General features: G+C 36.0%; 2 protein-coding genes across 9 annotated transcripts in view; both read left to right on the top strand.

Moving 5' to 3' along the window:
• cep89 (centrosomal protein 89) overlaps nt 1–2794 on the top strand; it is a 73548-nt gene extending 70754 nt beyond the window's left edge. For 2 of the 3 annotated variants that reach the window (XM_058783352.1, XM_058783351.1), the window contains exon 20: nt 2373–2794. In XM_058783352.1, coding sequence (XP_058639335.1) covers nt 2373–2688 — 316 coding nt within the window. In that variant the 3' untranslated portion in view covers nt 2689–2794. Of the gene's footprint in view, nt 1–310; nt 448–2372 lie in introns of all 3 variants that reach the window. The other variant, XR_009272263.1, reaches the window with a different exon arrangement.
• A 3107-nt stretch (nt 2795–5901) lies between these two features.
• On the top strand, nt 5902–22213 carry slc7a9 (solute carrier family 7 member 9). Of its 6 annotated transcripts, none has more exons than XM_058783019.1 (15): nt 6203–6455; nt 7621–7736; nt 8518–8560; nt 11291–11439; nt 12032–12179; nt 13044–13286; nt 13364–13489; nt 14907–15006; nt 16449–16493; nt 16610–16733; nt 18131–18234; nt 18318–18414; nt 18537–18686; nt 20604–20778; nt 21486–22213. In XM_058783019.1, exons 4-15 carry the CDS (start codon nt 11335–11337, stop codon nt 21545–21547), a joined length of 1479 nt encoding a protein of 492 aa, XP_058639002.1. In that variant the 5' UTR covers nt 6203–6455; nt 7621–7736; nt 8518–8560; nt 11291–11334; the 3' UTR covers nt 21548–22213. The 6 variants fall into 6 exon arrangements, with proteins under 6 accessions (XP_058638998.1, XP_058639002.1, XP_058638999.1 ...); XM_058783016.1 differs by having other exon boundaries at nt 8326–8560; XM_058783017.1 differs by having other exon boundaries at nt 8326–8560; nt 9939–11439.
• Nucleotides 22214–22293: the final 80 nt, after the last annotated feature.

The raw sequence follows: 22293 nt of genomic DNA, 5'->3' as shown, positions 1-22293 counted from the left end.
ATATGAAAGTTCTTCACATATTTTGATGATGCTTTCAGCTCTCTCAGCTCCATTTTTAGCACAGAAATGCACAAAAGTCTTCTAAATCCATGTGGGCTTATGCATTCAGATGTGATATTAGTGTGTCAGACATGTCTCCTCCTCATGTCTGTCAGACTGTGGGTTTATTTGTCCCTCACGTCTGTCCTCTCTGCATCACTCTGTCCTACTGTCTGTTCCCCTGTCTGACACTATTGATCAGCTGACCCACCCACTGACAGCAATCTCTTTCTCTCTCTCTGTTTCTCTCTCTCTGTTATAAATCTCTAAGGTGACAGGGGCAGGCTATCTGTGTGCATAGATAAGGCCTTGTTTGGCTTTTGCTGAGACTGCACAATAAGTGATGAATAGAGAGGGGGAAGGAGAAAGGAAAAGGGCACCTACAAGGAGAAATAAAAGAGTCCCGAGGTGAGAATCTCATTAGGCATTCAAGACCTGAAAATCAGATGAAAATGCACATAGCCATATTTACCTGACTGTTTGTCAGGATGTAAAAAGAGTAGCCTCAGGCAACACATCAATGACAAAATAATATATAATATTCAGTATTGGGACAAATCTGCTGTCTCAAGCTGTTGACTGACATATGGGTTAAAAAAAAAAAAAAAAAACATTTTTAGTTCAGAATTCAGAATTTAGGCCTTAATTCAGAAATGCAGATTTAAGCTTGAAGGTTCAGAAATTGAGCGGTGGTGAGAGTAAAGCTATTGGCTGTTTGATTAGGCTGTCAGTTCTTTTGTGTAATGAGTATGAGTAATGAGAAAAGAGATGTTGTTATTATTATTGTTGTTATTTATAATTTCTGTCTCAACAGTAGCATCTTTTTATATATTCAGAATTCACTACTATATTTTGAAGTATAAAGTATTTTATTCTTACCAAGGTTGCAATTATTTGATTACAGTAATATTATGAAATATTATTATTAAAATGTATAACTATTTTCTATTGTAATATATTTTCAAATCTATTTTATTTGTGTAATGACAAAACTGATTTTTTTAAGCAGCCTTTACTTCAGTCTTCAGTGTCATTCTGACATGCTGATTTAGTGCTCAAGAAACATTTCTTCTTATTATTAATGTTAAAAGCATTTGTGCTGCTGAATACTTTTTTGTTTGGAAACCGTGATTCTTCAATAAATAGAAAGTTAAAAAAATAAACTTTTTAAATTGTTAAAATATTTATTGCATTTTAATTTATTCATCCTTATTTATTTATTTTTATTATTTTTGTTTCAAAATGACAAAAACATTTAATAAAGCTATAATGTCAAACACACTTTTCATGGGAAACAATGGCTTACGTTCCAAAAAGGTGTCATTTCCAACACATTCTTAAATTAATATTAAAAATATATTGCATTTCTGCAATTTTAACAAAACAGTTATTTTAAGTTTTCAGATCAAATATATACACATAAATCTAGATGTTTCGTTCTGTTTCTGAGGTGTGTGGTGTCTGAAGCATGGGAGATGAGTTTGACTTGAGATGAGTCTGTTTGACACTGCTGGAGTCTGTCAGAGATGACGTTTATTGATGCAGGCAGAGAAGAAGGTGGCAGCTTAAAAACACATCTTAAAGGGATAGTTCACCCAAAAATGAAAATACTGCCATCATTTACTCACCCTCAAGTTGTTCCAAACCTTTATCTTTCTTCTGCTGAGCACAAAAGAAGATATTTTGAAGAATGTTGGTAACTAAACAGTTGACAGAAGCCACTGACTACCATACTATGGAAAAAATACAGAAGCAAGAAACTCATACAGATTTGGAACAACTTGAGGGTGAGAAAATGATGACAGTATTTTCATTTTTGGGTCTATCCCTGTAATATCACAGACCTGAAACCTGCAGTGTAAAGGACACTTGCAGAGATGACTCGCCACTTTCCACACAGTGGGATATAAAGAGAGATAGAAAGCTGCCGTAAACCGTGTGTGTGCACATGTGGAATAGAGGATGTGCATCAACAGATGGTTCGGCTAATTGATCTATGATTACAACAGCTTACACCCCTCCACCGCTCGGTCATCTCTATCGTTCTCTCTCGCTCTGTTCAAGTTTGTGCCTTAGCACATTTCCAGTTAATACCCGTTATTATTGCACAGCTGAGCCCTCAAAAGCCTGGTGTGTGAACCCACCGGTACTGACTGAAGGGTACAAAATGACTGAAGGTCACTGAAATTTGTGTGTTCATGTTTATTCTGAATGCTTGTGTGTGTGAAACAGGCATTCTCCCTTTTTAGAGAGTGTCATGATATGAGAGCTCATATTTGAATCAGGAAAGCCTAAAACAAGCCCTTCTCTCTCTCTATCTTTGTGTTTCTCAGAGAGGTAGAAGGTGAATTGGAGGTGGTTTGGGAGGCAGCAACCAGAGAGAGTCAGCGCTTGAAAGAGGTGGTGTTAGGGAGCAGGCTGCAGAGTCCAGCCACCGTGGCTCCAGCCCTGCGCAGCACTTCCGTCCAGACTCCTGCCAGAATCCCTCGTGTAGAGGATCATTTGTCCCGCTCGCTGCCCCCTCCCTTCACCCCCAGACAGTGCCGTCTGCCACAGCCTTTACAGCGCAGCCCCATGTTTGATTCCGACTCTGACCAGCACCAGAATCCGTCATCTGATGAAAGTGACAAGAGTGGACGGGACTCCTGATATATTTCCATTTTTGGAGTTCATGAATTCATTTACCTGAATGCTTAATGTATTTTTATGTTAAAAAAAAAGCTGTTCTTTCTCTTAAAGGGATAGTTCACCCAAAAATGAAAATTCTGTCATCATTTACTCTCCCTCAAGTAGTTCCAAACCTGTATGAATGTCTTTGTTCTGCTGAACACAAAGGAAGATATTCTGAAGAATGTGGGACACAGAGCAGTTCTGGGGCACCATTGACTTCCATAGTATTTTTTTCCCCTACTATGGAAGTCAATCGTGCCCCAAAACAGCCTGGTTACAAACTTTCTTCAAAATATCTTCCTTTGTGTTCAGCAGAACAAAGAAATTCATATAGGTTTGGAACTACTTGAGGGTGAGTAAACGATGACAGAATTTTCATTTTTGGGTGAACTATCCCTTTAACTATGGCAAATGTTTTGATGCTTTTTTTTCCGTATATGTGTGCATTACAATGTCTAACCATATAACGTTCTTGATTGCTAATAATGATTATCCTGCAGATGGAGAACGGTACAGCATTTTATTCAACTGTTGAGCTCATTTCAGAAAGCGTTTGTGACTGAGCACAAAAGATTGCACTAAGAATATCCCATTTAATTTTCTTTAATAAGGACAAAATATGGGATGATATAATATAATTAGCATCCTGTTTGTGTATTTTTGTACTAGTGCATAATTCAAAAAATTCTGGGCTATAATATGTTGGAATAAACAATTACATTACATAGTTTTGTTTGTTTTTCTGCTTATGACCTGCAGTGAGCTCAATTTTCGTTGCTATTCCAAATTACTAAAAAAGTGCATTTGTCTTGAGGGAAACAGTAACTGCATTTGATTATGCATATACTGCCTCATCAGCAAAGATGTTAAGGATGTAAGGTTTTATTTATTAATTCTTTTATAGAATATTGCAGTTTATTATGATTAAGAAGAAAAAGAATACCGTCAAAACACACATTCAGGAAAAACCAGAAAACGCCTGCAGGTGCGTATATCCATAAACAGGTTAAAATAGAGAAATGAAGATCTGTACACATCAAGATATAGGCCAATATGTTTTTAATATAAATGATTTATCTGTGGCCATCATTTATCCTTAATGTTTTTGAAACAACTTTATATGTGTCACAAAAGGGAAGAAAAAAATTATCCCAATTTTTGCTTTATGTTGACTTTATCTAAATTTCCTGAATTTAAAGCATTTTTGCCAGTACAGGGCAATTTAAAGAAGCATTGCCACTTTTTTGGCAAAAAATACAATTATTTGTATTTTACATGACCTTTTTTCCCCACTCACTTTTTTTCTCAAAATTATTATTATTATTTTTTTTTTGGTATATTGTAGTGTATTCGGGGACAATATTTTTATTAAATTTTTTTATCATTTAAAATGTTTTTTCTTATGTTCCATAGAAGTTTTAAAAACTCCTGAGGAGAGAAATCTTAATTCCATAGATTTTAAACAGTAGGTTCTCAAGCAAATCAGCTGTGGTCAGGACAAAACTAGCGAGACACAGCACTAAAACCAGACAGTGACGCTATTGCAATACACCTGATCGATTTTAAAAAAATGCCTGTCTGACTCTTGCAGCATAATTAGGGCAGTCCAATAGTTCTCTCCATAATGGCATTGCACTATTTTAGAGCAAAATTATAACCCAGCACTCACTATGCACAAAACAAACCGCATTCAGGGCGTCTGTTGAAACAGTGGGTCAGTTCAACTGCAGTCTGTGTGCGTGTGTGCAAGCTCCCTGCAGAAATAGAGTACTATCGGTTAGCAGTAGGATATTGATTATAAATTTCATAGATCAGCAGTGGAGTAGTATTTCAAGTGTTAGTTAACCGTTTATCGATTGCTGTGCTTTAGTGGTTACGTCTTAAATGGTTTTGTTGATTTTTACTGACAGATTGCTGTTTATTGGAGCATGTGTGTTTGTTATATTAATATGACAATGGTAAAATGTTTTTTTTTAATGTCACAGAATTCTTTTTCGACCATATATCTGTCTGATAGTGCATCCCAGTGAACTGGAGAGTTGAAAGAGACCTGCAGTGCTTTGGTAGATGTTATAAATCAAGAATCTGTATTTTAGGATGAAATGTAGGACAACTGTCTGCAAAGAGTTACAACTTATCACAGGTAAGAGGAAAAAAGCATGAGAGAGGAAGGCTGTTTGTATGCTTATGAGTATGTGAAGCAGCTCTGCAGGTACAGGTCACTTGTTCCCTTTCACAGGCCCAGTGGACTGAGGTTCTGACAGTGGAGAAAAATGACAAGGACATCTTACACTGTTACTTCGCCCTGAGTTCCCTCACAACCAGTGAGCAAAACACACACACACACATACACCTCTCTAGCTGTCTTGCTTTTTAACTATTCTGTTCATTTATTCCTATTACTCACCCTCTCGCTTCAGTAGTGGGTCATTAGTCATTAGATTTGAGAATATAAAGACATGTTCAATCCAACTCCTAAAGCTTTTCATTTGCTTCCCTGGAATTCCTCATTTACATTTTCTCCAAAATGAGGAACTAAAATGATTGACATTAGAATGACAGAATTAAGCCTAGTCAGTATTGACATTGGTCTGTTTCATCAGTGGTGCTAACAGAACTAATGGAAGATTTGAAAAGTAGTGCTGCCATCTGCTGGACATTAAATCAAGGATGTATTAAAATAAATGTCACCCAGCCTAATGGGTAACTGGCAATACCTTTAAAATCATACAGACCACCAAAAATACTATTTTGGAGAAACACAGGCCTGATGAATCTGAGTTCTAAAGAATCTGTGACAGGCCGTCTAGATAAATCACACAGTGTGGCATAAACATATATTCTCATACACTGTAAAAAAAAAAAACTGCACATTTTCCAGTTTACGAAACCTTTTGAGTCTCATATACTAAAAAATGCTATTTTCTTGAAACTACATAAAAACCCTTGTCAGACCAACAAAATTACCACAAATGTTGTCCCAACTAGTCAAACAGTTGTCTGAACCAAGAATTTCATATAGTTGAAATGTTAAGGCTTTGTGAGTTCCCAGCATGCATTGCAGCTTGAATAAATTATGCTGTTACCGTTATAGGATTATTGTTTTGCTGTTTGCTGATTTCATTTAAACTTTTTTGTTGTTGTTTTATCATTATTGTTAGTTATTTGTTGTACTGTGATGTAAAGGGCTCTTTTTTTTTTTACATTTGTTGATTGCCACCGTTCTTCGGGTTAGTGTCTAGTTTTGAGGCCTAGAGTATGTTCAACCATTTTTATTCCGGTTTCTGGATATCTTAGTTTTGTAAGTTATCTTACAAACAAAAGCAATATTGTCTACTTATTAGGCTTAAAGGAACACTCCACTTTAATGGAAATAGGCTCATTCTCCAACTCCCCAGCTATATTATAACTAGTTACCTGGCTGGGGACTACTTTCAGGCGCTGCGTAATATCACTGCGCCTGCTGCGGCCATGGTACGGCAGCAAAGTTCCTTGATTATTACGCCGAAATGAGAGTATAGTTCCTAATCATATCAGCCTAGAAAATCGCAACTTTTCATTTTCCGCCCGTCTTAGTACACGATATAACTACAGAAGAGTCAAGTTTTAAATAGGACAAATATCGAAACTCTTTGGTCATTTTTGAACGCGATGCTACTGGTCTAATCGGATTCAATGATCTATGCTAAGCTATGCTAAAAGTGCTATCGCCAGACCCGGAGATCGGCTGAATGGATTCAAAAACGGTAAAACTCAACTTATTAACTCTGGGGGAGTTGGAGAATGAGCTTATTTCCAAAAAATGTGGAGTGTTCCTTTAACTTATCCATTGGAGTTTGTCATTTGTAAAAATGTTCACAAAACATAATTTGAGACACATTGGAAAAGCATTACAAGTCATTTTAACCAACAAATCTGTGTTAGCTGAACTAAAAAGAGACATGTGACTTTACTCAGTGACTTGGGTTGAATTAACTCAAAAAAGCTGTGCAGCAAGTTGCCTTGAAATTCTAAATTAAGTCAACTTTTCATTTTTTACAGTGTACTCTTGAGGATTTACAGTTCTTGCTGAACAGTTAAAACCCCTGATAGAGCTTGTTAAAGTTTAGTACCTGTCCTATGGGATGATCTAGAGTTATAGATGGTTCCTTATCTAGGTTAACATCTCAGCGTAAGGTCATCTGGGGCCCTTTCAAGCTCTCAATCACACTATGTGTGTGTTCTTGTGAATAGAGCTCACTCGTTACGCTTGCATTTCTTTTTAGTAACACTTGTGTCCCTGAAATACCTCCTAAATCAGTCAAAAATTTAGAAGCACATTGGAGTTTTCTATATATCCAATATATATATTTTTTGGCAACCTGAGATGCATGCTGTCTCACACACACCACAAACCCTAGTCCTTACTCTGAGTGTTTCCCTGGGGTGAACTGACAGCGTTGGCCAAATTTTCTCTCTCTCTCTCTCTCTCTCTCTCTCTCTCTCTCTATATATATATATATATATATATATATATATATATATATATATGTTAAAGTGATTTACAAATTTAAGGATTCAATTTGAAAATAAAATATTACTTTTCTGGCTTATGCTTAATATTTATAACTGTGCTTAAAACATTGAACTAAACTAGTGTATGTATTCATAATTATGGCTTGTTGAAATACATATTCTACTATTTTTCTATTACCGTGGGCTCTTTCTATTGACTGTTCTCTGTTCTCTGGATGTTTTTTTTTAGGCCACACATATTTTTCTCATGCAAAGCATTAATGACTAAAAACTGAGGCAAGATATAATTCTACTGCAGTGTAATTTACAGAACCAAAAAGTCTTATGGTACTCTTTAGGAAATCGGCACGTTTTAATAAAAGAGAAGGACTGATAGCAGTGTATTTTGTGTTTCAGATTTGGGGCAACTATATAACAAAGACAGTTGAGCAGCGGACTTCCACTTTTAGAGACATATTCCTCTGAGTCTTCATTGGTCTTTGGGTTAGAACATCGCAGTCTGTTTTATCAAGGTTTGTACCTTAATGTTGATCACAAGACAAGCTGTGCCAATTTAACTGATAATAATTAAATAAATGAAAAAATACTTTTTATTCCTTGAACAGTTTTTCATCCCTGATTTTGAAAAATATTTTCCAATTTATTGTGTACAAGACCAGCAATGTACATTAAGAAAATAAAAAGGCTGATTTAGATTTCCTGTTTAAATTTATTACTGTGCAGTCATAATACATATAAATGAGGGATTTTCTTTCATATAGTGTCTTTCTTATCATTTCATTTCTTTTTCACTTCTTTTGAGCCACAATTACGGGCTTTAGGATAACACACCGAATTCGTCAACCGTTGATTTTAGTCAAGTCTTTTTGGTAACAATAACTTGAAACACGCCATTTCTGAAACAAAATAAAACAATAAAACATGGGCATGGGTCACTTCATGAATATTCACAATAAACATTTGCAGAACATATACATTTTAAACCAAATGCTTTAATGTAGCCCATATACTCATATTGAATGAATTAAAGATAAAGAAAAAGTTTGGTAAAGTAGAAATGTTTGATATTAATTATTTTCTCTTTACATGTTCGTTGGTCAGATGGAGAATGAGTTACATAAACATGAAGTCCACCTGAGATGCATGTGAAGCAGGGATGTGCACAGCTAGTCATCTGTGACAGAGTCGGGTTAATTGTTAGCTGTTCAGATGCCAACTAGAATGTATGTGTGTGTGTGTGTGTGTGTGTGTGTGTGTGTGTTTGTGTGTTATCTCTGCTGTTATCGCTTGGAGATTCAAATCTGAGTTTGGGATAAGAAGTGGCGCCCGTCTAAAGGTAAGGAATCATGTGAAAAGTACACTGTTGATATATTCACGTATCTTTTATGTCTAACAATGTTTGCCACAGGTTTGCCTGTCCTTGGATGTTCCTCAGTGAATTAATATTATGAAAACTGAATGCGAATAATGGTGCTTCCTGGACAAAGTAGATCAATACTGTGGTGTCTTTCATTGACATTTTGCTTAATATCTATTATAAACCTCTATTCAGGTAGAATTATTTTAAGGTTATTTCATGGTTAACAATCGGAAGATTCGCAATGAGAACAGTGATGCTGTTTGTCTCAGTCTCAGATAAAGCCAAATGACAGCTATATAAATTGTGGATATTTGGGGGAGATTTGAGTGAAAAATCTCTGAACCTCACTTGTCAGTCTGTCTATTTGGTATCGTATATAGTTATGGTGGTGTATAGGGAGTAGTGAGTGAAAATCACTGTTTCTGACCCAGACAGCAAGCAGTGTCGGCCCACATCTGGCCCGCATGGATTTCACACGGGCCAGATGTGGGCTGGATCTGGGCCAAAACTATGTTGCTGTCTGGGGAGTGTAATGTGTAATGTGTTAATAACAATATAGGAAAAGCTCTCTAAGAAATCTGAAACTTACTCATCTTGTCAATAGTAGTTTGTGTTGGTTTTATTTGTGTGTATCATTTAGTGTGTAGGTAGGAATTGTTGAAACACTGGGATAGTTACATAGCAACAGCAAGTTAGAGCTGTGCTGTAATTAGCGTACATGCAACTTTTTAGCTATCATGAACAGTGAACAACATTCTTACATTAATGTTCATTTCTACTTATACAAATACATTAGTAATTCAAGTTGAAGAATTGAATATTTTCGAATGTAGTATGAACAAACATGAATGAACAGTGATCAGTAGTACATTTGTAAATGAACATTAAGCTAGATTAAGCAAAAGTTAGATGAGAAAGTACTACTTTTTAAAAAAAATCCTAAATCCTTGAAGTTCATATCAAGTATTTTTATGTATAACAATAATTCAGCAGCATGCTATTTAATTCCTGGTTTCTTTGGAACTCTGTGTAGAGGTACACTGTGTTCTGACTTCAAAGTTAACCATGCTCATTGGCCAGCTTTTGAACTCTACAAATAAAGTGGAGAGCCAGCAGAGACGAGTACATCAGTCAGAGAAGCTCTTTACTGTATAACGTATATGGTATTTATATTGGAGATCACGGGCCTTGCACTGCTTTAATTATTTACAAGCCTGCATGTATTTGAGCACTGGCTTGTATTGAGCTGTATTGGTAGTGCTTTGATTTGAGACGGTTCTGTTCTGTTCTGTCCTTGGCTTTATGCTGTCACCCCCTCTTTCCAACCAAACCATATCAAGTGTCTCTTTCAAAGGAGTATTGTGTTGGTCAGAGCCTGCTCACCTCTAGCCAATCCTGGTCCCTCTCCTCCTTCTTATCACGTGTTTGCTTCAATCACGGTCAGCCTGGAGAATGACTGAACATGGAAAGTCCCACCCACTTTTGTTGGTTATTAAACACATGAATTTGGAAATGGATCAAAACTTGGGATATCTGCTGGAAAGACTGATTGCATTGCAGGTTTGTCTTTCGCCTCATGCCTCAAGTTAAACATGATTGTCACGTGTCGGTGGAATTGGTGGCACTGAAAGTAAGCTTGAGTTAACCTTTAGTTTGTCTTGCTAAAATGCATTTAGAAAATATTCAGTACCTTATTTTTGTTACAATATTGTAGCGAAGTTATTGATCATTTGAGAGTTGTTGTCAGTTGTGAAAAGTATTTTTACAAGTATGATAAACGTTTGACAAAAAAGGAAAAAGTCATCTTAACTGACGTATTGATTTGTGTTTGTTTATACTGTAAATCTTTAAAGTAAGTGAGAGTATGGGCTGCATAATGGACCATCCAGATAATGGCTGCATGAATGTGTCTGTCTCCAAATCAATAGCCAAATCCTATTTAATTTACTCATGCTATTTATTTTCAGTAGGTTTAGCATCAGTAGCCACCTCAGTGTCTTAATTGTAGAGAACATACAATAATTTCCTATCTGTGTAGACTGAGAAAACAGATTCTTTGCGATAAAGTCCTTGATTAGCACATACCTGATGCACAAATAAATGGATTTTTAAAATAAGCTTAATTAACAAAAAAATGTATGTGAACTCTTCTACTGAGTTTACAGTAGAATTGTAATATTATGTATTCTATATTATTTATGTGTTATAATACTCGCTTTCTCTCAGATTTTTTGCAGTCGATTCTAGTCAGTGCTTCTTGACTGTAGTATAAACTGAAACTTTGGCTATTGTACTGTAGTTGCTAGGAGACAAATTGATTTGAGTTGAAGTGCATGTGAAGCAGATGTTATTGTGTATAAATAAATAGATCTGTCAGAGTGCCCATAACATCTTGACACACACAGTCACCTGCATTAGCAACACTTAAAACACTATAATGCCTTTAACCTTTAACTTGGCCTTTAGGTTGCTTGAAGTAATCTAACGTGATGAGCTCCACGAGCACAAGACATCAAAACAACAGACATTAAGAATACAAGTGTTTTTCCTTGTTAGATTTCCGTCATGTCTTTTAGATCAATTTCTGGCTTTGTTTGTTTTCTTCTCCTTTTTTTATTAATTAACTATTTACCAATTGATTGTAATATGCGTAATAATAATGTTTATAGTAAAAAATGGACTATATTTTTGTCTGTATTTATTCAGTCTGTCTACACAAAATTAAGACTGAACTGTTGATCCTGTGAACAATGGATGAAGATCTGAAGAAGCCGAACCCTCACAATGGGAGCGTCTCAGGGGCTTTGGATGCCAAAAAGCCCGATCAGCCAAAAGCAGCAGTTCTGCAGAAGAATGTGAGTATGAGAGAAAGAGAATCATTATGAGCACACATAAGAATGGGAAGAATGTTGCATGATCACTGGTTTCTGTTCAGAAACGGTGCATATGGGTGTGTGAAGGGTTTAACTGTGGGTCAACCTGGCGGTGCCTGTCGCCATCACTGTGGTGTAATCCCTCCGCTTCCTGACCCGTCTGTCACTAGCACTAATGACAAGTTTGACTATTTATATGTAAATTTGCATGCATAAGGACGTTGTGGACAATCCATTAACCTTTCTTAATACGTCAACAACAACGACAGGATGGACACTGGAGGATCTCATCAGACTAGCACAAAACTGAATCCTTTTTTTATTCTATCTTATCAAAGAATGTCATTTTTAAAGATTAACTTTAATGGCAAAGCTAACCTGAATGTACAAAATAGATTAAATTGTATCCAATTGTAAATTATGTATCCAACAAATATCGCTAAATTTAAAAAAATCTCAAAATAAAAATTGTATGTGGTATCGATATATTATGCATCCCTAATTTTAATATCACAATAATTCAATTACTATACATGATCAATGAAACCAATACCCTTTAACTTGAATGTCTCAGGTGGGTCTCTTAAGCGGCATCTGTCTGATAGTGGGAACAATGATCGGCTCAGGGATCTTCATTTCTCCCAAAGCGGTTCTGGAGGGGACTGGAGCAGTGGGTCCATGTCTGTGTGTGTGGGCGGCGTGTGGAGTGCTGGCTACGATGGGTCAGTGTACGCACAACAGACACATTAGCTATAAGGTTGCACAAAAGCCTTGATGATAAGCCTAATATAGCCTTATAACAAAGATAAATGGGTGAGATTAAGCATTGTCTCCTCATGTATCGTGTCATGTTTGTTTTGGCTGTTTGATGACCTCTCATAGATAATCTCTATGATGTAACAATAAGATTCACTGTTTATTACAGCAAAATATAATCTTTCTCTAATACAGTATAACGCCATTTATGTCCAAAGGTTGCTGTTTTGTTAATTGGTGCTATATTTTATTGCTAATACTTTACGATAAGGTTCAGTTAATTAACAATAGTTAATGCATTAGATGTCATAAACAATGAACAGTATTTTTACATATATTTAGGTTAATTTTCAAGTATGCTGCTGTTCAATGTTAATTGATTTTTGTTCATAATACATAAATACATACTAACATTTTTACTAAAATTTTTAGTATATGTAAAGTTTGTTATTTCATTATTCTAGTTGCATTAAATAACAGTAGCGTACTGAGCTTTTTTTTTTTTTCTTTTTTTGCTCCATCCATTGCAGCTGTTGTTTTACTGCATTATGTGTTACAAGTATTTAAAACTAAATCTTTACTTTATCCCGAACTTTCTGCTGAGATTATAGTTGGGCAAAGTCAAGGAGGTTAATCAGATATGTTCACTCACTCAGAAACCCTCAGTCGGTCGTTTTAAGTCACATAATGTTCGGGAAAATTCACAAGACACAGAAATCCTCTTTAGTGTAATACTGACTCTGCCTGCAGAAGACCTTTTGGTAACGGACTCATTGACCTCAGCTTGAACACTGAGAAACTAAGAGGTTTGCATGTGCATGCGTGTGCAGGGGCCCTCTGCTATGCTGAACTGGGCACAATGATCATTAAGTCTGGTGGAGAGTATCCGTACCTAGCGGAGGGTTTTGGGCCAGTGCTGGCATACCTATATTCCTGGACCACGATCATCGTGTTAAAGCCTTCGTCATTTGCCATCATCGCCCTGAGTTGTGCCGAATACGCCTCTGCACCGTTTTACCCAGGGTGCACTCCTCCTGAAGTGGTCACCAAGTGCCTGGCTGCAGCTTGTATTGGTATGTACAGGTCTAGGCTCTTTTTATATTCAAATGACATTATACTGGACTCAACTGTTGTCTGTTCTCTCCATCAGTAATTATTACAGTCGTCAACTGTCTGAGTGTGAAGCTGGCCAACAGAGTGCAGAACATTTTTACAGCAGCCAAACTCTTGATTATTGTCGTCATCGTGGTTTCAGGCATCGTTCTGATGGCTCAAGGTACCTCTTTTACCCAATCTGATATCTCAATGATCGGGTATCTCTTCTGTCTTTGTGACTCTTATCTTATGTGATATTCATTTTTATTGACACCTGACTTACGTGACACTAAAAAGAACATTAGTATTTTAGTATTCAAGTGACCGTTCGCAAAACCCGCCCACCCGCCTCATAGTTACTGTTGCTATGACCGACAAACAATGCCGCTCTCACACACGACAATACATCGCAGATCAAAGAGGAAACTCACAACACACCGACAGAGAAGACAGAGCAGGTTACTTCTGATATGAAACAAGTTCTCAGGACCCTCAGCTTTTAAATTGAGTAATTTTAAAGAAATTCAAACAATAAATACCGTTTTGTGGCTTTTCAGTGTGTCATGACAGATCACTGTATTGTCTCAGTTCAAACACGTGAACCGATCGTCTTTTCATATGTACTTAAAGCACGAAATTAACATGAATAAACATCAGAAAGTATTTTATTTCAACCACGGAACACACCATTTTTCAAGTTTAAGTCCACTAAATTAATCTCCTGTCTGGTTTGTGGTTAAGGCTGCAGGAATACAGCTGAGGCTACGGGACATGCGCATTTAATATAACGTGAAACCGTAAACGTTTTTTTTTTATTTATTTTTTTTAATAAAGTACACAGTGACATGTTATAGTTTCATCACTTTAGAGTGTCGCAGTAACCGTCTTTTTGCAGTAAAGGACCTGTGATAGTTTAATGAGTGGGAAGATAACATGAAGCGACGTGAGTTTGTGAGGTTAGCAGCATTGAAAACAGATGAGCACACATGTGAATATACAGCTTCCGATCAGGGCGAAGTTCACGGGATTTTGTCCACAGAATGATAAGAGCACACATTTTAACATGTTATTTTATTATTTTACACTCTGTATTAAATTTAAGCGCTGCAAGCCACGCACACAGCGCCGGACATAACAGGTTTTCTGGTACACAAAACAAGTACTTTAAAGGAATTCCTTAGCTTATTACCGTTACCGTGGCAACCAACAATAGCACAGCTTAACCCTCCTCACACTTTTATATTTGGTTAACGTTATATTGAAAAAGTTTCAATTCAGTCGATCTTTTTTTACCCCGTTTTGACATGTATTTCTACGGAGACAGAGCGTAGACGACGGAAAGCAGCGGTGGCACATATACACATTCTGATTGGTCAGATCGCCTGTCAATCAAGCTCTTTGCGAACGGTCAATTGAACGGACTGAGATCAAATACATTTTGATACAGATAAAGAGATTATTTTTATATTATGTTGTGAAAGATGACTCATCGTAGACTATGGCCAGAGATTACTATTCGTTTAGATAAGGTGACCTCTGTAAATGTTCAATGAAAGATCAATAAAATGCATCTTTTTATTGTTATAATTGTTTTTTAGGCAATACACAGAATCTCAAAGACCCATTTTCAGGGGCAACAACATCATTTGGAGCAATTGGCCTTGCATTTTACAACGGACTATGGGCTTATGATGGATGGTAAATTATTGATGAGCTCATATAATGTTGCACATATGTTAAGCAGCAGTGTTCTTTTTTTTGAAACATTTAATACACATACGGTTTCTTCCAAGTCAACATTCTAGTGTGCTTTCAGCCAGGGGCGGTTCTAGACCACTAAAAATTAAAATTAAATTCATCCTAACCTACTTTTAAGTATTATTCATTCAGTCATTTTTCATGTCATTTATCACTGCAATCTCTAGAAGTAATCTATAACAATTTCATCTAAAATGAATGTTTCATCATGTTTCATTTATTTGACAAATATTTTTTTATTGTAGTGTCAGGGGCATCATTTTTGAGGGGGCACGAGTGAGGGAGGGGGGGGGGGGCTCTCATGCTTGTCATGTGACACACAGCAGCTACAATACCACTGTATAGCTGATATAGGCTTGTTTTATTTAATTTTTTTTTTTAATTCAAAATATTCCCAAAATATATCATGAAATATCTCGATTCCCAAATATGTGTAAGTAATGCATTTTGCACCTTTATAGATAATGTTAGTTGATCTATAATGGCCGATGGGCAAAGTAGCCTAATAGTTATCTATTATCTAATCTATTAACTTTGCATAAAAATCCTCTTTTTACTTAAGTATACCAGATATGGGTGTCATACCATAACATATTTTTAATACGACTGACTTTGTATTTAATGTGAATTTAATAAAAAACATTGTAAGTTAATTAGCCTATAACTTAATTGTACAAAAAGAGAGCAAAGAACGTTTACATTACCAAAGAACATTTTCACTTCAGTCCAGCGAGTTCAAGCACTCTCAAAAACTGCCATAATAATCTCTAAAGCTGTTTACACTGTTAAATTAATATCTTACTTACATTCATACATCTTCACTTTGTTGTTTCTGAGGCGAGAATTCACCAGAGAATTCAGTCAGCGAGCGCGCGCGGTGAGGAAATGAACGCTTCTGATTGGTCCTTGCATTCATAAACTCGACAGAATCGTGTGTGATTGGTTATAATGCGCTAAAAAGTGCTTTAAAAACGTTTATTTATATATATATATATATAGTTTACAGGTCAAACTGCGCATTTCACCCAAAATTGTTTGATGTGATATGATTCAAAATTTTGGGGGGGGCAAAGGGGGGGCCAAGTACCTCCCTGCTTTCAGCCCTGGGAATCATTCATGCAATCTAATGATTTCTCTGTTAAAGCAACATCTGATAAGAGTGGATTTTCAGCACATGTGAGATATGTGCTAAAATGGGAAAAAAGGAATTGAATGCTTTTCGAAACTTCAATGCAGTAGGATCTTTTTTTTAGTTGCCTGGACTTTCACCAGATCATTCTCAATCCAGGGCTTTATTGTTCTGAGAGATCATGCACAAGACTAGAAGTCAGCTTCAGTCAACTATGGCAATTCATTTAAAAGTCCTTTTGTCTTTTTCATAGGAATCAGCTTAACTTCATAACAGAAGAGCTGAAAAATCCGTACAGGTCAGAGTGAAATGAAACTTGTCATTTTAATTCTATTTTTTAAAATCGTATGAAAACTGTACATGTGCATGTGTGTGCAATAAGTCTTATTGTGTTGTTCTCTCTTTTTTGAACAGAAACCTTCCCCTGGCAATAATTATTGGGATTCCCCTGGTAACTGTGTGCTATATATTTGTCAACATTGCATATTTCAGTGTCATGACCCCTACTGAACTTCTGCAGTCTTCTGCCGTTGCTGTGGTGAGTGTGCATTATAGTCATAGTCACAGACTGTGTCTGATTAGGTATTTCTTTTGAATAAGTAATTTCTCTGCAACTGCTAAAAAAGTATGTTCTATGTAGTATGAATGATATCTGGATGTACTACATTGGCCATGTTGTTGTCATTATCACGTGAGCTATAGTGTCAGTTATTTGTCCATTGTATGCACACTTCAGATTGTTGCTAGAAATATTTATTTTTGAGTACCGTGAATTTGGACATACTACTCTTTTCAAATACTGCTTCTTGCCTACTGTATAATAGGAGAGTATACCATTTCGAATGCAGTCACTGTCATTCTTATTAATGAGAGAAACAAAGCTTTTCAAAACTTTGAATCAAACGAACCCATTGCCTCACAAAATTATTGACCGATTAGAAATGCTTAAAATGCCACACACTGGGGACACCTGCTGGTCAGAACGTTGTAAATGCTCTGAAAAGTCAGATCAAACCTGCATAAAAACCAGGTTTCAAATGTTTTATTAATAGTGTAATGTATAAAATAATTAACAAATTATCTAATGCCATTGAATTTGATGTGTCTGTATAATAATTTTATTAATTTGTAGGACATGTTTTGTTTATGGAGAGCTTGGTCAATCAGGCCAATAAGAGACTAATAACTACAATTTTTTCCTTTTATTATACAAATGTGTCATAAAAATGTCTACAAATGTATAAAATTGATCTGGGATCAGGTCAAAACCATACAGACACTGTCTCATGGACCCTTAGCAGGGCACCATTGAAATTTCGAAACATTTTGAAACACCCTCTGTTACTGAAATCACATGACTGGCATTTTGATACTCGCACCAAATCGGTTTCAAAGCTTCACAAAGCAGTGTTTCAAAGGCAAACATCACTAGTTCCCACAACCAGGGAAAACCTAAAAATATCAGGGAATTTGAAGTCTGTGATTTCCAGACCTAGAAAAGGTTATATTCTATTGAAGAAAAAAATAAATAAATAAAATATATATATATATATATATATATATATATATATATATATATATATATATATATATATATATGTAGTTCTATACATTGCAAAAAGCCAAATAATTACTTTTTGCAAGCACAGTTTCTAAAAATGTATTTTAAAACCCCTAATCATAAACAATTGGGTATGTCGTCATGGAAATTCATTGGTCAGTGGGTTTTGAGACTTAATGAATGAATGATGTATTTATATAGCGCTTCTATTGTGTATTGCTGTACACCCAAAGCGCTTTACAATTATGTGGGGGGTCTCTCCTCAACCACCACTTAAATTTAATGTCAGTTTATTTTAAGTTTTCAGTTAACATACTTTTTTATGTAACATGATTCTTAAGTTGTATTTTACTAAATCATTGGTTACTTCACAGACCTTCGGTGACAGAGTGCTGTACCCATTATCGTGGATTGTGCCTTTATTTGTGGTCTTTTCCACTTTTGGTGCAGCCAATGGGAGCTGTTTCACTGCAGGCAGGTTAGGAAATACAGCTGTTTTATGGCAAATAGCTGAAAGATGTTTTCTGGGCCTGACTCTCACTGTCTGTTTGTATATGTTAGGTTGACATATGTGGCGGGACGGGAGGGCCACATGGTTAGGATCATGTCGTACATCAGTGTGAAACGTTTCACACCTTCTCCAGCTCTAATGTTTAATGTAAGTCTCATGTAATATTACATTCTCAACACTATTGCATCAAATATATGACAACAGTTTTAAGCACATTAACAATATTTCAGTTTTATGATTAAGTATTTGTTCTTGTGTGCGATTTGTAGGGCATCCTGTCAATCATCTACATCATGCCTGCAGACATAAACACTCTGATCAATTACTTCAGTTTTGCTCAGTGGGCTTTCTATGGGCTCACATGTCTTGCGCTCATTGTTATGCGATTCACGAGGAAGGAGCTTCAGAGACCTGTCAAGGTTAGAGTGACACCTCATCATACAAATTGATTAAAAAACTTTCACAGTATGTGTGTTTATACAGTATTGTTCAAAATAATAGCAGTACAATGTGACTAACCAGAATAATCAAGGTTTTTAGTATATTTTTTATTGCTACGTGGCAAACAAGTTACCAGTAGGTGCAGTAGATTCTCAGAAAACAAACAAGACCCAGCATTCATGATATGCACGCTCTTAAGGCTGTGCAATTGGGCAATTAGTTGAAAGGGGTGTGTTCAAAAAAATAGCAGTGTCTGCCTTTGACTGTACAAACTCAAAACTATTTTGTACAAACGTTTTTGTTTCTAGGATTTAGCAATCCTGTGAATCACTAAACTAATATTTAGTTGTATGACCACAGTTTTTTAAAACTGCTTCACATCTGTGTGGCATGGAGTCAACCAACTTGTGGCACCTCTCAGCTGTTATTCCACTCCATGATTCTTTAACAACATTCCACAATTCATTCACATTTCTTGGTTTTGCTTCAGAAACAGCATTTTTGATATCACCCCACAAGTTCTCGATTGGATTAAGGTCCGGAGATTGGGCTGGCCACTCCATAACATTAATTTTGTTGGTTTGGAACCAAGACTTTGCTCGTTTACTAGTGTGTTTGGGGTCATTGTCTTGTTGAAACAACCATTTCAAGGGCATGTCCTCTTCAGCATAGGGCAACATGACCTCTTCAAGTATTTTAACATATGCAAACTGATCCATGATCCCTGGTATGCGATAAATAGGCCCAACACCATAGTAGGAGAAACATGCCCATATCATGATGCTTGCACCACCATGCTTCACTGTCTTCACTGTGTACTGTGGCTTGAATTCAGAGTTTGGGGTCGTCTCACAAACTGCCTGTGGCCCTTGGACCCAAAAAGAACAATTTTACTCTCATCAGTCCACAAAATGTTCCTCCATTTCTCTTTAGGCCAGTTGATGTGTTCTTTGGCAAATTGTAACCTCTTCTGCACATGCCTTTTTTAACAGAGGGACTTTATGGGGATTCTTGAAAATAGATTAGCTTCACACAGACGTCTTCTAACTGTCACAGTACTTACAGGTAACTCCAGACTGTCTTTGATCATCCTGAGGTGATCATTGGCTGAGCCTTTGCCATTCTGGTTATTCTTCGATCCATTTTGATGGTTGTCTTCCGTTTTCTTCCACGTTTCTCTGGTTTTGCTCTCCATTTTAAGGCATTGGAGATCATTTTAGCTGAACAGCCTATAAGTTTTGCACCTCTTTATAGGTTTTCCCTCTCCAATCAACTTTTTAATCAAAGTACGCTGTTCTTCTTAACAATGTCTTGAACGACCCATTTTCCTCAGGCTTTCAAATGCATGTTTAGCAAGTGCTGGCTTCATCCTTAAATAGGGGCCACCTGATTCACACCTGTTTCTTCACAAAATTGATGACCTCAGTGATTGAATGCCACACTGCTATTTTTTTGAACACACCCCTTTCAACTAATTCAACTAATTGCCCAATTGCACAGCCTTAAGAGGGTCCATATCATGAATGCTGGGTCTTGTTTGTTTTCTGAGAATCTACTGCACCTACTGGTAACTTGTTTGCCACGTAGCAATAAAAAATATACTAAAAACCTTGATTATTCTGGTTAGTCACATTGTACTGCTATTATTTTGAACAATACTGTATGTAATCATTTAACAGATGCTATTATCCAAAGCAACTTGCAAATTTTTAAATTATGAACATTAAAAGTTATTTGTGAGATCCAATAATATTCCCCGTGGTGCAAAAGGCCACTTTCAAGAGGAAGCTAGAGGGGAAATATTTTTTAAATATAGCAAGTTATGTAATGGTTTATGGTAATCTATTGTAAAATGGCTACCCAACATAAAAATGTTTGCTTTCTGTTTCTCTCAGGTGCCGATAGTCATCCCTGTTCTGGTGGTGATTGTGTCCTGTTATCTGGTTCTTGCTCCCATCATAGACAAGCCTGAGTGGGAATACCTGTACTGCACATTGTTCATAATCGGTGGTCTTCTCTTATACGTACCCTTCATTTACTACAAATTCAACTGGACTCGCCGCATCATGAGTAAGTACCTGGAAATGACACATTTAGCTATATTCCAGTGAGTTTGTTTTGACTCTTGATAAATTTATAATCATTTTCAATGATAGTTCTTTTCCTGAATAATAAATTGCTTCCAAGTAAGGTTCTTATTGCTTCTTAGTTCAGTGGTCAAAATATCTTGGAAAACTCATTTGGTATTATCTACGAATGAAAAAAACAATAGGAACAATACATTTTTTTATGTTTTTGTTTTTTTAATTATTCCGGGTTCCATACTATAATTAATCATTTTTATGATGTTTGTGGGTCAAACTGAACATACCTGGTTTAAATACAATTCACCAAAAATCACAGTGTGTAAAAGAGTAAATAGTAACCGTTGCAATTAGCAAAGAGATCAAAACAGTATTTTAACAAAATGACTTTACACATAAAAAAATTTAATAAATATTAAAACATATGATATATAAAACTATATTTAACAAATATTTTAACATTCTAAATTTATTTGACATTTTCATTTTCACAGAATGTCAATAGGCCTATACAGTAATAACAATTGTTTTAATTCTCTATTATCCTAAAAACCTGGTCACCCTACTTTTAAGGTTGCTTTTAGTGGATGTTCACTACCAAAAACATTGAGTCAGAGAATGGCTAGTAATTAAATAGCATCTCTTCCCATGTTCAACACCAAATTCTTAAACTTGATCTGGTAACTCTTCCAGGGCCGCTCACCATGCACCTTCAGCTGCTGCTGGAAGTCGTTCCACCTGAAAAGACTGAGTGACAGATATCACACTGGATGTAATAACCAGCAGTGGACCACAGACTGATCCATGGAAATGTGGATAAAGGATCCTTTAAGGGAACATGGCTGCACATGGACAGATTTTTTTTTTTTTTTATTATTTCTTATGCCTGACCCAGCCATTGTTTTACAAGTTTTTCCTGAGTCACAGGGAGGGATATGTTTTTATTTTAAAGAATAACATCATACTTCCATGAACGTCTGTAAATTCAGAATATTTCCAGTTTATCTAACTTATAATTGTGTGTTGTTGGAAGCAAGTTTGTTGTACAGAATAGCAAGGATATTTTTTCCAAGTTTACTGAACTGAAATTTATGAATTGAAAAGAAATTATCCAAATTAAAATGATGTTTCTTTGAATGCTAAACAGATGTTTTCAAACAGTGACTTTAGGACAACCCAGTGTTTGAATAGACTCAGACTCATAAAATCACAGCAGATTAAGAATTGTAGTAATGTGCGTCTTTAAGTAGCCTATTAAAGAGTTACTTGTAGTGCAACAGTGGGGTTCTGGAATTAAAAATCCCATTCATTTTCTCCATATAGGGGAATTATTAAAACAATCGTGTGGAATTCTGTTGGACTCTATACCTTAGAGATGCTTAGATGAGTCTAAATAATAAATGACATATTTTAACTCTTTACTATGTATTTTCATTTCAATCAATGGCTATTAAAGTTGGACATTACTTCAACTAATGTTTAACTGCCAGACTTGCCATGT

This window comes from Onychostoma macrolepis, chromosome 07, assembly GCF_012432095.1.
Source record: "Onychostoma macrolepis isolate SWU-2019 chromosome 07, ASM1243209v1, whole genome shotgun sequence".
Lineage (NCBI taxonomy): Eukaryota > Metazoa > Chordata > Actinopteri > Cypriniformes > Cyprinidae > Onychostoma > Onychostoma macrolepis.
Note: the sequence above shows the minus strand (reverse complement) of the source record. Positions and strands in the feature narration are given on the sequence as shown.